At 32.2% G+C, this 13,273-nt stretch overlaps 2 protein-coding genes across 2 annotated transcripts; one reads left to right on the top strand and one right to left on the bottom strand.

Annotated features, from left to right (window-relative positions):
* Window positions 1-2,758: 2,758 nt before the first annotated feature.
* Window positions 2,759-8,437, bottom strand: LOTGIDRAFT_200574 (hypothetical protein). Its single transcript, XM_009050162.1, has 12 exons — window positions 8,352-8,437; window positions 7,289-7,610; window positions 6,713-6,926; window positions 6,310-6,422; window positions 6,004-6,037; window positions 5,689-5,775; window positions 5,105-5,184; window positions 4,530-4,685; window positions 4,038-4,221; window positions 3,720-3,873; window positions 3,333-3,424; window positions 2,759-3,135 (listed from the first exon to the last, which is right to left on the bottom strand). Exons 2-12 carry the CDS (start codon window positions 7,555-7,557, stop codon window positions 3,079-3,081), a joined length of 1,440 nt encoding a protein of 479 aa, XP_009048410.1. The 5' UTR covers window positions 7,558-7,610; window positions 8,352-8,437; the 3' UTR covers window positions 2,759-3,078.
* Window positions 8,438-9,314: 877 nt separating this feature from the next.
* Window positions 9,315-11,286, top strand: LOTGIDRAFT_172971 (hypothetical protein; the record flags this gene model as incomplete). Its single annotated transcript, XM_009050161.1, has 5 exons — window positions 9,315-9,481; window positions 9,730-9,842; window positions 10,004-10,119; window positions 10,382-10,568; window positions 10,718-11,286. The coding sequence occupies 5 exons, from the start codon at window positions 9,315-9,317 to the stop codon at window positions 11,284-11,286; spliced, it is 1,152 nt and encodes a 383-aa protein (XP_009048409.1).
* Window positions 11,287-13,273: the final 1,987 nt, after the last annotated feature.

Genomic DNA, 13,273 nt, shown 5'->3' with positions numbered 1-13,273 from the left:
GCCTGTCTTCATTAGCTCTGTAAGATGTGTAAGACTAGAATGTAAAATTTAATTAGGTTCATTTTTTTAAAGTTTTTAGAATGATCATTTTTATAAATATTGTCTTGAATTTAGTACAACTTGTTTACATTCACACTCTTAATATATTGTCTTATAGTTTCTTGTAAATAGACATTGTTTACTAAACAACTAGAAAATATTTTACAAACTCTTCTCATTTACGCTATCAATCACTGTCTTGTCTCCCGCTTTTTATAATCTTCCTGTCTATCTTTATGATCTTCCTGTCTATCTTTATGATCTTCCTGTCTATGTTTACGATGTCTGTCTATGTTCACGATGTCTGTCTATGTTCACGATGTCTGTCTATGTTTACGATGTCTGTCTATGTTCACGATGTCTGTCTATGTTTACAATGTCTGTCTATGATTACTGTCTATGATTACAATGTTTATCGTGATGTAATTTATTATCCAATGAAACACCTCTAGTCAAATGATCATATTTTTTATAATTCGTGTAAATATTGTCTCAATTTTTATATTCAATTTATTTTGGCTGATTTTCAATTGTTCCTGTTTTTTTGAGATTTTTGCAAATTTTATAATCGATAGCCACATTTCAATATTTGATAGAAATTATGCTTCAAGTTTGTATTTATATTAGTTTTATGTTTATTTGATATTTTTTGTATGTTTATGTTATAATTGTATGGTTCTGATATTATTTGTTAGGACTAAAAGAATGATTATCTAAATTGTTACTGCTAGGCAGTGAAATAGATCAGTTTGGAGCAAGATTGTCGTCTGCTAGGGTGGTTAGCTGCTATAGGTTTGAAGTTTCCGTAAGGTAGGATGATTTGGTGCTGTGGGTTCGAGTCTTGAGAAATATTGAAGTTAAAAGACAAGTCAAACCATTCCCACCCTTGTTTTATATTATTGTTTTATATTTTTATATGTTTTTTGTTATGTTATTATAGTTTCTCACTTTCAACAGAGAAATATTAAAATTATAAAAAGTTAAAATCAACCCTGCCCCACCTTTCTTTTTAATTTGTTATTTTGTTAGTTTCTGTTCAGTTTGCTCAGAATAATTCTCTTTAGTTTAAACAATTTAATAATTGCTCAAAATATTTATAAAGAATACTTCAAAGTGTAAAATAAAAGACTAAATTATGGGTCTAGCGAGAGAAGAAGGACACCACCCCAAGGGCTGGCATGATTTCTGTCATCAGAAGGACCAGTCTCTGTGTAAATAATTACAAATTTTATAATAAAAATCAGTAAAAACATGTAGAATATTTTATGATATTTGTCTCGAGTTTTATTAATTTTTCTTTAATTGAGATTTAAATTAAAATGAAATTTGAAAATAAAAATTCTATAAGAAAATATAAAATTTAACAATGAATAGTAGATATAGTATTAGAAATTTATACATCAAACTAACCAGCATTATCTGCTGTGTTTTAACGTGGTTGTCTTCAATATGAAATATTTAATTGTGTCCAATGTATAACTAAATTGTGCCCTTTTTATGTGTGTCTCTAAAAAGTCATGGTGCCCTCTTTTTCATGTGTTTTTATGAAAGTGTTTGAATAATGATTGGTGTTTGTGTATGTTTATTGAAGTGTGTTTTTATAAAATATTTGGTGCCCCTCTCTAACGTCTACGTGCTCTTATTGTAAATCTTTCTCTCAAATATCTTTTTATATGTCTTCTTGATATTTTATATGTGCTCTTCCATCAAGGAAAATAAAGTTGTATTGTGTCTGTGTAAATTTGTGTTGTAAATTGTCTTAAATATCTATGTCCTGTTAGCATTGTGTATATTTGTAAATTGTATTAGTTTTGTGTTATTTTGTTATTTAAGTTCTTATATATATATATATATATATATATGTGTTACATTGTAACTTGTATTATATTTGTGTTATGTTTGTGTTATTTGTAAATTGAGCTCTCTTTCTGTTACATTGTGTTACATTGTGTTACATGTGCCATAATAACAAAAGATAACAAAGTTTTAAGATTATGAAGTGTGATGTTACTAAATTTATTAATTTATGGTTTAAACAGAAAGTACAGGACTGAAAATTTCAGTTATATTTCAGTAATTATGAAGTAAAACAACTGAATTATCATAGAATCTGTGAGCAATGTTCTAAAAAAGTTACTTTCTGTTTTATACCATAAAAAGACTGAAATAGTGTGATTTGGTAACAAAACACCCCTTACTTTTTTATTGAACTAATCCACATAAAGATAGTGTAATATAAAATATGCATGTGTGGAAGAGTTGATTAACTATGAAGGGGTGTTGGGTTGGTCCCCAGTCTAATATTGAACTCTACCATCTGACTAATCTCAGTCAGTGTGCGATAATAATAATAATAATAATAATAATAACTACAGTTTCTACTAATATCAGCTTTCTTCCTGTTTTTTATTCAAATAAAATATCTTAACGTACAATTGTAGTTGTGGGGGAGGGGTGAGTAACTTTATGTTGTCAGGGTGGAGCAGGCCCCTAGCTAGCCCAGGGTCTAAGGGGGCTCAACTTTAGTGACTCAACATGTCATTTAAGTCATCTAACTTTTTCAGAGGTGGGGAGGCCCAAATTTTGTTAGGGGAGGGGCCCCTCTACCTACAGCCTGGGTGGAGTAGGGTTGAGAGAGTAAATGATGAGGGTACTGTAGTTGTTTACAAGGGGAAGAGTGAGAACCTTTTTAAAAACACCAATGTTGGCTCTGTAGAATATTAAATTTCTTCTTCCATTAATTCATAAAATAATTATTTAACAAAAGATATATTTTATATGAAATTAACATTATTTTATCATTTATTATAACAAAATAACAATTTTCAACAGAATTAAGATAAAATAATAAATTGAAAAATCAAAAATCCTTTGCATAGTTGTGATTATTTAGCATAAAACATTAAAAAATCATAATTTCAATTATATTTTCAATTGTGCCATCAAAATTTGATACAAACTCGTGAAGGTAGAAGGTTAGATGATTATTTAACAAGATAAGGCATATTTAAGATGATTCAACTTTCAACCAGAGTTTTACTATAATTGATGTTTCGTATTCCAGCCATATTGTTTTAAATTTGTCTCTAAAAATCCCTGAAAAAAATAAAATAAGTAATTTCTTAGGCTGAACTACAGCTCATCTCATACTGCTGTTACATGTTTCAGATACACAATCCTCATCAGGACAGCTGTATTATTGGACTCAATGTAAAGTAATTGACTAGAGCTCATCTCATACTATCTTTGTTAAATAAATTGTATTGTGAATTCCTACTTGATAGGATGCTTACCTTGACTGCTGCACCTACACCATTTAAATCTAATAAAAATGTATCATGACCATAAATAGAATTTAATTCATAGAAAGTTACAGCTGGATTTCCTGTTAAAAGATAAAACAAGTTTTAATAGAACTTTATTATAGTGATGTTTGTAGTAAGTCATTTAACATCAGAAATATAGATCAGTAGTTAAATAAAGGCTGGCGATTTCATGGGGTGTGCAATGAGGGAAATTTTTACAAGAATAGTATCATATTCTTTTCTAACTTAAATTTTTTACTGAACATTTGAAGAGTCTAGTCATCATCAATCATCAATCATCAATCATCAATCATCAATCTGACCAATGAGAAACTTTGACATGTAATCAGCCCCACCCCCACCACAATAACGTACCTGATTTTTGTAGTAGCTGGTAAAGTTCTCTCTGTTGCCAGATTGGAAATAAAATATCCGACTGAACTCCGAGAATCATGGCTGGACATTGAATTCGTTTAAACGCCTCCTCTGTATTTTTATATTCTTCACCAATATTAAATAGATCCATGGCCTGAATAAATTATAATAAAAATCTGAATTCTCTAAAAGGATACTCAGTCATACAAAGTGGCATCAGGTGTTCCACAGGTTTGAGTATGCCTTGACTTACTAACTGCAATTTTAAACTCTTGCTTTGTCTTCTTTGAAATTGAAAGTAGAGTTGATAAATCCTACCTTAGAGATGTAGAGAAGTGAATTGGGGTCAAATTTAGTACTAAAAGTTTCTCCCTGGTATTCGATATAACTCTCTATAGTAAACGTTGGACATAGAGACACATTCTCATTCTCTTCTATAAAACCTCGACCAAATCTTAAATCCCATTCTGGACCACTTCTATACGTCATAGTAGCTAGTTCTCTAGTAAAAATAAAATCAGGTGGCTGTCACATTTGATAACTTCCAGTTTCACTTTAAAAAAAGTGTTATCAATTCAACCAGCAATACCCACTTTCCCCCTACCCCCAACAAAACCTCTCCCTTCCCCTTTCTCTAGCTAGTTTCATTCTAACTTTAAAATACCCTCCTAGCACCATTCTGTCTCCCCTGTATCCTAGTCTCTAATCCCCACCCTCTTACACCACATCCTCAACTGTTCACCTATCCCCAGGCTAAATTGCCCTTTCTAACCTGTCCCCACCCCTCCCTTTGACTCCTTATAAACTCACCTAGCTAGTTTCATCCCTACTTTAGGATACCCTCCAGGTTTATCATAGTAATATCCTTTATTCCAGTTGGGGTCAGACATGATACACTTCCTCTGTAGGTATCTAATAGCGATGGAGGATGGGTGAGAACTGGCACACGATGAGATTGACACAAACCTAAAAATAAGTAAAACTTCTTATTATTGACAAGGTCAGGGGGGCTGACACAGACAGTAGGATATTCATAAAGAGTAAGGTAATGCTAGTTTTGGCAAAATGTCCTTCATTGCACACTGCATGGGGTTGTTTTCATTAGCTAGTTAGGTGCAGAGTAGGAAATAAAACTCCATTCATTTCATTCTTGACACATAATCCTTATCATTACAGCTGGTTTGAAAATGGGGGATAACTTCAATATAAGGGGTTAGACCTATGAACTCATTGAACAGGAGTAAGGAATCAACCAGAACATTCTATAGTACACAGGAAAGTAACTAGAGTTACTTAGCCCTGCGATTTAAAACTATGAGAGTTACATGCCCCTGTGTTTCAGAGTGTGAGAGTTATCTCCCTTTGTTTAAGATCATGAGAGTTACCTGCCCATTCTCTCTGGATACAGAGCAGCAGACATCAATGATAACATTCCACCAAGTGAAGAGCCTACAGAGGCATGAAGCTAAAAATGAAGATAAACACAGAGTTTAGTTGACAGAAGCATGGAGTAACAATAAAAACACAGAGTTTAGTTGACAGAAGCATGGAGTAACAATAAAAACACAGAGTTTAGTTGACAGAAGCATGGAGTAACAATAAAAACACAGAGTTTAGTTGACAGAAGCATGGAGTAACAATAAAAACACAGAGTTTAGTTGACAGAAGCATGGAGTAACAATAAAAACACAGAGTTGAGAGACAACACAGCTTGACATGTAAGTAACAACTTGTTCTATTATGCTATTTTTATCAACACACATAAGGATAAGGTTTTTACTAACATATTAACTTGTCAAGTGCTTGAAAACTTGAAATCTTCTGTTGTCAGAAGGTCCTACATCATGAATCTCTGAGTAACACAATATTTAGCTAGGTTTTGAAACTGTCTTTATGAATAAGCTAAGTTAACAACCTCAATGATTAGACCTAGGCCCTATATGTTTTATGTGTATAAAACTGAACATACCCTCTCAATACCAAGAAAGTCCAGTAATAGAAACTGAGCTTTAGCCATATCAACAATACTAACAATAGGAAATGTGGTGGCATATCTCTGAAACAAACAAAGGAGTTCTTCATAAATCAATTTTTACCTTAAATCTTTTTTAACAACAACCAAGATATATCTACAAGGCCAGATGTTTGAAATGAATTATTTCTGTTAGATGGTAAATAGTCTCATAAAAGCACTGGCCTAGGTCACAAAGTAAAGATTTATGATAAAACAAAATGCAAGTTGCAACAGTGACAGTCAATATTGGAGTATAGTTGTAATATTTACCTTGTTTGTCAAGGGATTGATGGTAGATGGGCCACTGAAATACACAAATATTGAAAATTTCTGAAAGAAGTGTACTACTGAAGGTTGAATATTTCATACTGGTGATTGTTACTGTAGGCCTACTGCTAAATATTTTTATTTAAAATCAAAGCTACCAGTGGGTGTATATTACCTTGCCTAACAATTCTTAAATGCTGGGGAAAAACCTTCAGTAAGAATTTGAATAATAATATGAATGATTTAAGGTATCTGCCCCACTCGCCCCCGCCCTGCCCCTACCCCCCAGGGAAAATCACAATGATCTACCTAGAGCCGTAACATCCACCCAGATTATTGGTACAAATAACGAAGAATTCATTAGTATCAATAGCACAGCCTGGTCCTACAAACTTCTCCCACCAGCCAGGTAGGGGGTTGTCCTGAAATATTATTATAATAATTTTAGTTAATTACTTAATAAACTGAATGTAAATAAAACATCATATACCCAGGTGATATTAATTTAACTAAACTACTGTATGTTAACATTACATCATAGAACTTTATAATGGCTGTTTTATCTCCTACTCAGATATATATTATATTATTTCCTCTTAGTGTCAAATTTTTCTAAACGTTTATTTTCTCATGCTTAGAAAAAAAAGGCCATGCCATGCAGTGTGCAATGAGTGGAATAGCAGTTTTAGTCTAGTATTATCTGTATACAAACCTTATGACTTTTAGCATGAGAACTAGCTGATAGACCTGCCATTACTAATACAGCGTTAGATTTAGTTTCATTCAGAGTTCCCCATGTTTCATACGCTATCTTTAACTCTGGCAGGATTCCGTTATTATATCGCATGTGGAATGGTTCCGTGGAAGTAAAAACTTTAAAACCTTCCGTGACATTCTGATAATCTGGTTCTGGCCCTGTTGTTTTACTGGAATATAAATAGAAGAAGAGATTGAAACAGTGAGAGATCTAATGAACACCATATTTGGGTACTGCTTAGATTCATATTCAGTTCCCATTGGCTGACATTGCCACATCAATAGGTCAATAGGTTATACAGATCACATGAAAGGGACACTGTTACAGAAACACCTGTTAACCCCCTGAAGAAGCACAGGCATTAAAATATTCAAACTCAAGGCACTTAATTGTATAGCAAACAACAATCCAACTTTCTACCAACTCAGCTGTCCCAGTGGAATAAAAGACAATGTTTAAATGCAGTGTAAGAGGGAAGTTTTGATTTTTAAACAGTTGTTACCTTGTAAATATATTAATCGGAATTCTTACTTTCTAGTTAAACAGGGAAAATCTGTTTCTAATCCTTTAAAATTCGACTGAGTTCCACCATTTTCTGTTTGAGTAAATTCTTTATAACATGGAGTTTCTAGTTGAGGTAAATAATACTCAGATTTCCCTTTCTCTGTTTTCTCATCTTTTTTCCAACATTGGTTGGACATTGACAATGATTTTCCAACATTTTCCCAAATTTTGTAGTTTGTCAGCCCTTTTGAAGACTGGAATAGTCTCAGAGATTTTGCACACTGCACTAGCTTCATTTTTCTTCTTTCACATTAACGTTAATTTCTTTTTAATATCACATACAAATCTTCTGAAACGAAAAATAGATTTGAAATTCACAGACATAAAGTCAACAATATTCAAGTGAGAGTTTATATCAAATAAACATGTCATCTTCACAATGTCAAGTTTTTATGAATTGTGTTTTATACCTTACTTTGTAAGAGCTTGACATTGTGAAGTTAATCTGTATATTTGTGACCTTCAATAGACCCTATCACATAATGACTCAGTAAAATAGTTTAACTTGCACCCTGTTTGTATGCAATTAAAACACTTTAATTACATGATTAAGAGAGAAGAATGAAAGTTTCTATAAGGATAACTATGGGAGTTTCCAAGGATCTTGTTAACTAGGTAATGCTTGAACAAGACTAGTAGAACACTGTCTATTCATATTAAAATAAATTTCTATTTTCTTGAAACATGACACAGCAAATACCCTACTTATTACTTTACTAAGTAATAGAATAATTGCCCAGAGCCCAGAGTGTGTATATGTAGCCCGCCCCCCACTCCCTCTCCTCCCCCTCCTCCCCCCTTTACAGTAGGAATGCCTTGAAAACAGTGGCCAGCTCTCAAAAATATTACTATATCCATCTTTGTATTTGAATTTATAGTTATAACACCTACCGTTTTGAAGTATTAACATACCACAGTGTTTATTAATGAAAAACAATCAATATTAATGAAACAATGAAGTTATTAAACTTTAAGATATAAATTCAACACGGTACGAGATATAAAAGATATAAAGGGGAAATTTCCCTACCTGCTTTGTGAATGGGGGGAATTTTAATCTAAATGTAGAGATAAAAAAAATACAAATCGTTATCAATGAGATGCATTTGACCTACTACTAACTGTTGTTGAATTGTGTTTACTTTACTTTCGATTTCTAAGGGCAAATAACTCTTTCATTGACTATACTTGTTTATCTAAATACCTTCCTCTTGGCTGTGACCACAATAAAAAAACATCCAGTTTTTCTAATCAACCAAAAAGACTGGAGATTTTGTTTCATTTCATTTGCGACCCTTATTTTTCCTCTTACAAATAAAGAATACCAGTTATCTCTGTGACAAATAAAATCCTTAAAAAAGATATTGCAAAGCAAGTCCAACTAAGCTATTTCCGGTTTCTAGTAAACATTGAAATCGTATTGAAAACTTTGAAATTAAAAGTTCAAAGCGGGTAATTTTACAGAGAAAAGCCTCGAGCACTTGAAAAATAGATTAATAGAGGAATCGTCTAACTTGACATTTATTTTAGTAAGTATCACACATCTTCTAAAACTAGAAACTTTACTTTGGTAAGCTTTTTGTTGGTGTCTGCAATTTGCCAACCAGTCCAGTCTAACTTTATACTAAATCCCTCAAGACTTAGATACCATGTTAGCGTTTTGATTGTTCATTTGAAGGTTTGAAAACTAAAACCATACATACTACAACAATTCTATTAATATTGCTAGTATTTTCGCTTGAGACTAGGCGGCTAAGAGGTTAGGCCAGAAGGGTTATAGTCAACTTGGCACCCAACCAGAATGGCTAGAGTAGAATGCCAGAGAGGGGTAGACGTACCTACACTTCAACTAAAAAAAGTCAGACCTAGTAAAATCTCCATAGAGAAAGAAATTAAAACAGTGTGATTTCCCACTGAGCTTATCAAGTTGAATATATGTTTTTAATTTTCTCTTTACCGGGTACAGTGTTATAGTTTAACTAGATGATTGAAAATGAAGAAAATAGGAAAAAGAATAAAGAAATATATTGAGAATGACAGACCTCAGAAATTAAAATCAATGATGATCAAACATAGGATTGATATAAATGAGAGAATTTTAGGAAAAGGACAGAGTCTCCTACATTATGGAGTGAAGAAATGTGCTTTTGGAATTGTAGGGTAAATATTGTCTTTTAGCTTCATATTTTAATCTGTTTTATAGCAGTAGTAGTGGAATAGTTCAGTTAGTAGTGAATCGAGTTTTCATCTACAAGGGGATTAGGTGCTGTGGGTTGGAATCCTCTTCTAAATAAGAACAATTCTGTTGTCACTGCCAGTACTTACGAGAATACAAGTTATATTTTACTGTATTAAAAGATGTTTTGTCTGTCTATATTATATTATTAATTTATAATTCTATATTTCAGGTTTTTATTGAAGTCTAAGATAGATCTAACTATTAAAAATGATAAAGGTTTAACAGCAGTCGAAGTGGCCATCAGAAAATCTTTCAAATCTAAAAAATCTACAGCATTAAAAAGTAAGTTATGGTAGAAACTAGATAATACAATTCTACTGTTTTCAGTTTGAAATAATTCTGCCTTTATAATTGATATATTTCCTATTACTTGGGATTTATTGAGTATGAGAAAGGTCACTTGTCCAGAAGACAAAATTTTAAGAATTTTTGATATTTTCTAGTTTATGAAGAAATGGTGATTCCACTAGTTGATAATCAACCATCATCTAAATCTCTAGACAGAAAAATCAAAAATAAACTCAAAATATTACAAGATAAACTCTTTCACAAGGAACATGTAAGTTTTTTTTGTTTTTCTTAAAATGATGCAGCTTGGTGTCAGAATACCCTCCCCACCCCCTTACTTTTTCAAATTTCTTATCCTATTACAGACTTGCCTGTAAACCTCCTATGATAATTCTGTAAGCTGTTACTTTGATCTCCTTCCAAATAATTATTAAAAACTCCACTGATTTTTACTATTGTTAAATTATTGTGGTCTGAACTATATATATTAGTATAATTAATTCTTATTACCGCCCTTTATCTTACTATTTTAGAACTCGACGTTCTACTGTAATGTAGATGATAGTAATCTTCCCTCCACTGAGTCTGATAGTGAAGATGAGAGTGAAGAAGATGTGGACAGTGAAGATGATGATAAAAGATGGAACGAAAAAATGACTGCTGAAATTGAAGAAGATTTTTTGTCGTCTCATGGTAGATATGAAGGACAATATGATGAAGGTTTGTTCTATTTTATCATTTCTAATGATATCTTGAGATGTATTTGTGTGAATTATTACAACTATATTTTACAGTTTTTATAAGAAATGATATCTGTCAACTTTTGGAAAAAAACACCTTTATTTTGTATCTCCATTATTTTATTGTAGATTTCCAAGAAGAAACTGAGAAAGAAACGTATGACCAATGGGCATACAGAATACATAAAGAATATAAAACTAAATTATCAACCAATAGAAATCATCCTTACAGAAGATCAACTAATTCAACCAATCAGGATGAATCTAAGACTGAAAACTCGAAACAGAAAATCAAAGAAGAAAAATTGAGGCAGAGAAGAAAAGAATTGGAAAAAATTTATGAAGAAAAACAGAAGAAAATGAAAGAAATTGAGAAAATTGAAGCAAAATATAAATATGAGGAGAAATACAGGAAATTATTCAAATCTAAGGGAGATAAATCATTAATAAGATTCTGTGATGTTCCATGGCCGTTTACATCAAAACTCTCTGAAATATTTGAACTGTTATTTTGTGATTTACCAGATAAAAACAGTGACATGTATCGAAAATATCTTCGAGATCAACAGATCAGATGGCATCCTGATAAATTTAAACAAAACTTCGGAGAATTTCTCCATGAACACGATCGAGAAAAAATTCTACAAAGAGTCACTGAAATATCTCAAAGTTTAAATCAACTTTCAGAAAAAACTTAACAAAGAATCAACATTTATTTCTAGTGATTCAATACTCTAGTGATTCAATACTCTAGTGATTTCAACCATTCATCTCATTCATCTCACTCAAGTTTTACTCTTTCTTTCATGGCAAAACTTCTGTCGTATTTAATTTTGTGTTCAGTAATTTCTACTCTAAAGATGATCTAAAATACTGGTTGAGTTGTTTTTTTGTATTTTTTAAACCCCTCCCTATTCAACCACATCTGCTAGTTATTTTATCCCCTTCTCAAACCAATATAAAAGCCTTTTGCTTCTGGGGACCTCCGGCTGCCCCACAGCCAGGAAGTATTAAATTGATAAAGATGGTTTTAGAGAAATCTTAGGATATCAAACATATAATATTAATTGATACAGGTAATTATTCCATTAATTAGATCTTTGATGTGGCCACCGCCACTGTGTGTTGGATATTAAAGAAAGAGTCAGTTGGATTAGGAAGAACTGACCTGTTTTTTATTATAATTAATTAGACTAATAAACCTGTATGATTTTTATCAGGAGTTGAAAGCCCTAACCCTAACCCTAACCTCCCCCCACCCCCCCATGAAAATATGGTTACATGTCAACCAGCTTACTCTTCATTACACTATAATATAAATATTTGACCCTCTAACTCACACTGGCCCTGTAATCTCAATAAATATAATAATTTACCGCTAATTTTCATATCATATCAACCAATTAACATCTATTAACACCATTTTATTTTCTTTATTATTTCACCAGAGACGAATGATCCAGTCTTTCACCAATAACCATATTGCAAAACAAACATGTTTTGGAAATAATTTACACAAACGTCTGTTTTACCTATTTAAATATATCAAAAATATAAATTAATCTGTTTGTGGTTCTTCTTGATAATATGAACTATTTGTCGACTTACTCTAAGTTTGTTGTAAGAACTGTCCCAGTTTGTCTGTCTGTTACTATTCTCGGATTACTGGTTAATCGAAGAAAGTTTAAGACAGTTGTTCGGATTAAATAACACTACTGAAGTTCTGCAAGTTGAAATGATTTTATTTTACTCGATGTCATTTGAGATTGAACCTTTCTCCAACTTCTACGATTTCAACTTGAAAGTCTTGATGACATTTCTAAAGTACGCCTCCTACTAAATCTATATTTAAACGGATTGAACGATATTGTAGAATATTATGTCTAACTCATGCTAACAAAAACACAAGACAATATTATGGAATATAACACACTTCTTTAATAAGGTTAGGCACATAATGTAATTACATCTGATGACGACACGTGTATATTGTGTTGAAACGTTCTGTGCCCAACCTTATTAAAGAAGTGTGTTATATTCCATAATATTGTCTTGTGTTTTTGTTATATGTGCTCCTCGCTTCTATATGTCGTTCAAATCTCATATCTCAAGCTATTACAAACTTCATATTATACCTTGACTGCAATAGCTATAGCGATTTGATTGGAATGTACGTCAGCGAATGCAGCCAATCATGGTCCTCGACAGACAGACTGTTCAGGTTATGTCTTTGTGTTCACAGTGTTTCTATCTAAGGCTCTGATTAACTGTATTCACTTGAGAACAATCCATATATTTCTTTCTGAAACCATTGTTGATCTGTTGGTATGAATTGTGAAATATTAAATTATAAATTTTGATTAAATATGGTATAAATAATATCTATTTCATCGCCATGGTACTCTCCCCACCCCCTCACCCCCGCGTTCTCTATATTCACTACGTGACTTCCCGTTGTTCACAGCCTATTTTCTATTTTGTAATATCTGTATAGTTAAATCAGTAAACATCAGTTGAACTGTATACCGTGTAGAACAGGATGTTTATTGTTTGTTTTCTGATGTTCCACGGAAATCACAGTTCAATGGTTGTTTATTCATATTCTTTTCATTTTTTGTCAGTTGTTAAAACGAAAAGAATCTGATTGAGATATTTCATCATACAGTTCAAAGAAACAAAGAAAGG

This window comes from Lottia gigantea, assembly GCF_000327385.1.
Source record: "Lottia gigantea unplaced genomic scaffold LOTGIsca_146, whole genome shotgun sequence".
NCBI classification, from domain to species: Eukaryota; Metazoa; Mollusca; class Gastropoda; family Lottiidae; genus Lottia; species Lottia gigantea.
Note: the sequence above shows the minus strand (reverse complement) of the source record. Positions and strands in the feature narration are given on the sequence as shown.

Excerpts from the sequence above, each read along its gene's own strand:
- LOTGIDRAFT_200574 (XM_009050162.1), bottom strand. The coding sequence starts at position 7,557 with ATGAAGCTAGTGCAGTGTGCAAAATCTCTGAGACTATTCCAGTCTTCA. Across the intron at positions 6,927-7,288 it reads TTTCCCTGTTTAACTAGAAA|TAAAACAACAGGGCCAGAAC; the intron begins GTAAGAATTCCG and ends TTTATATTCCAG. Across the intron at positions 6,423-6,712 it reads CTCATGCTAAAAGTCATAAG|GACAACCCCCTACCTGGCTG; the intron begins GTTTGTATACAG and ends ATAATATTTCAG.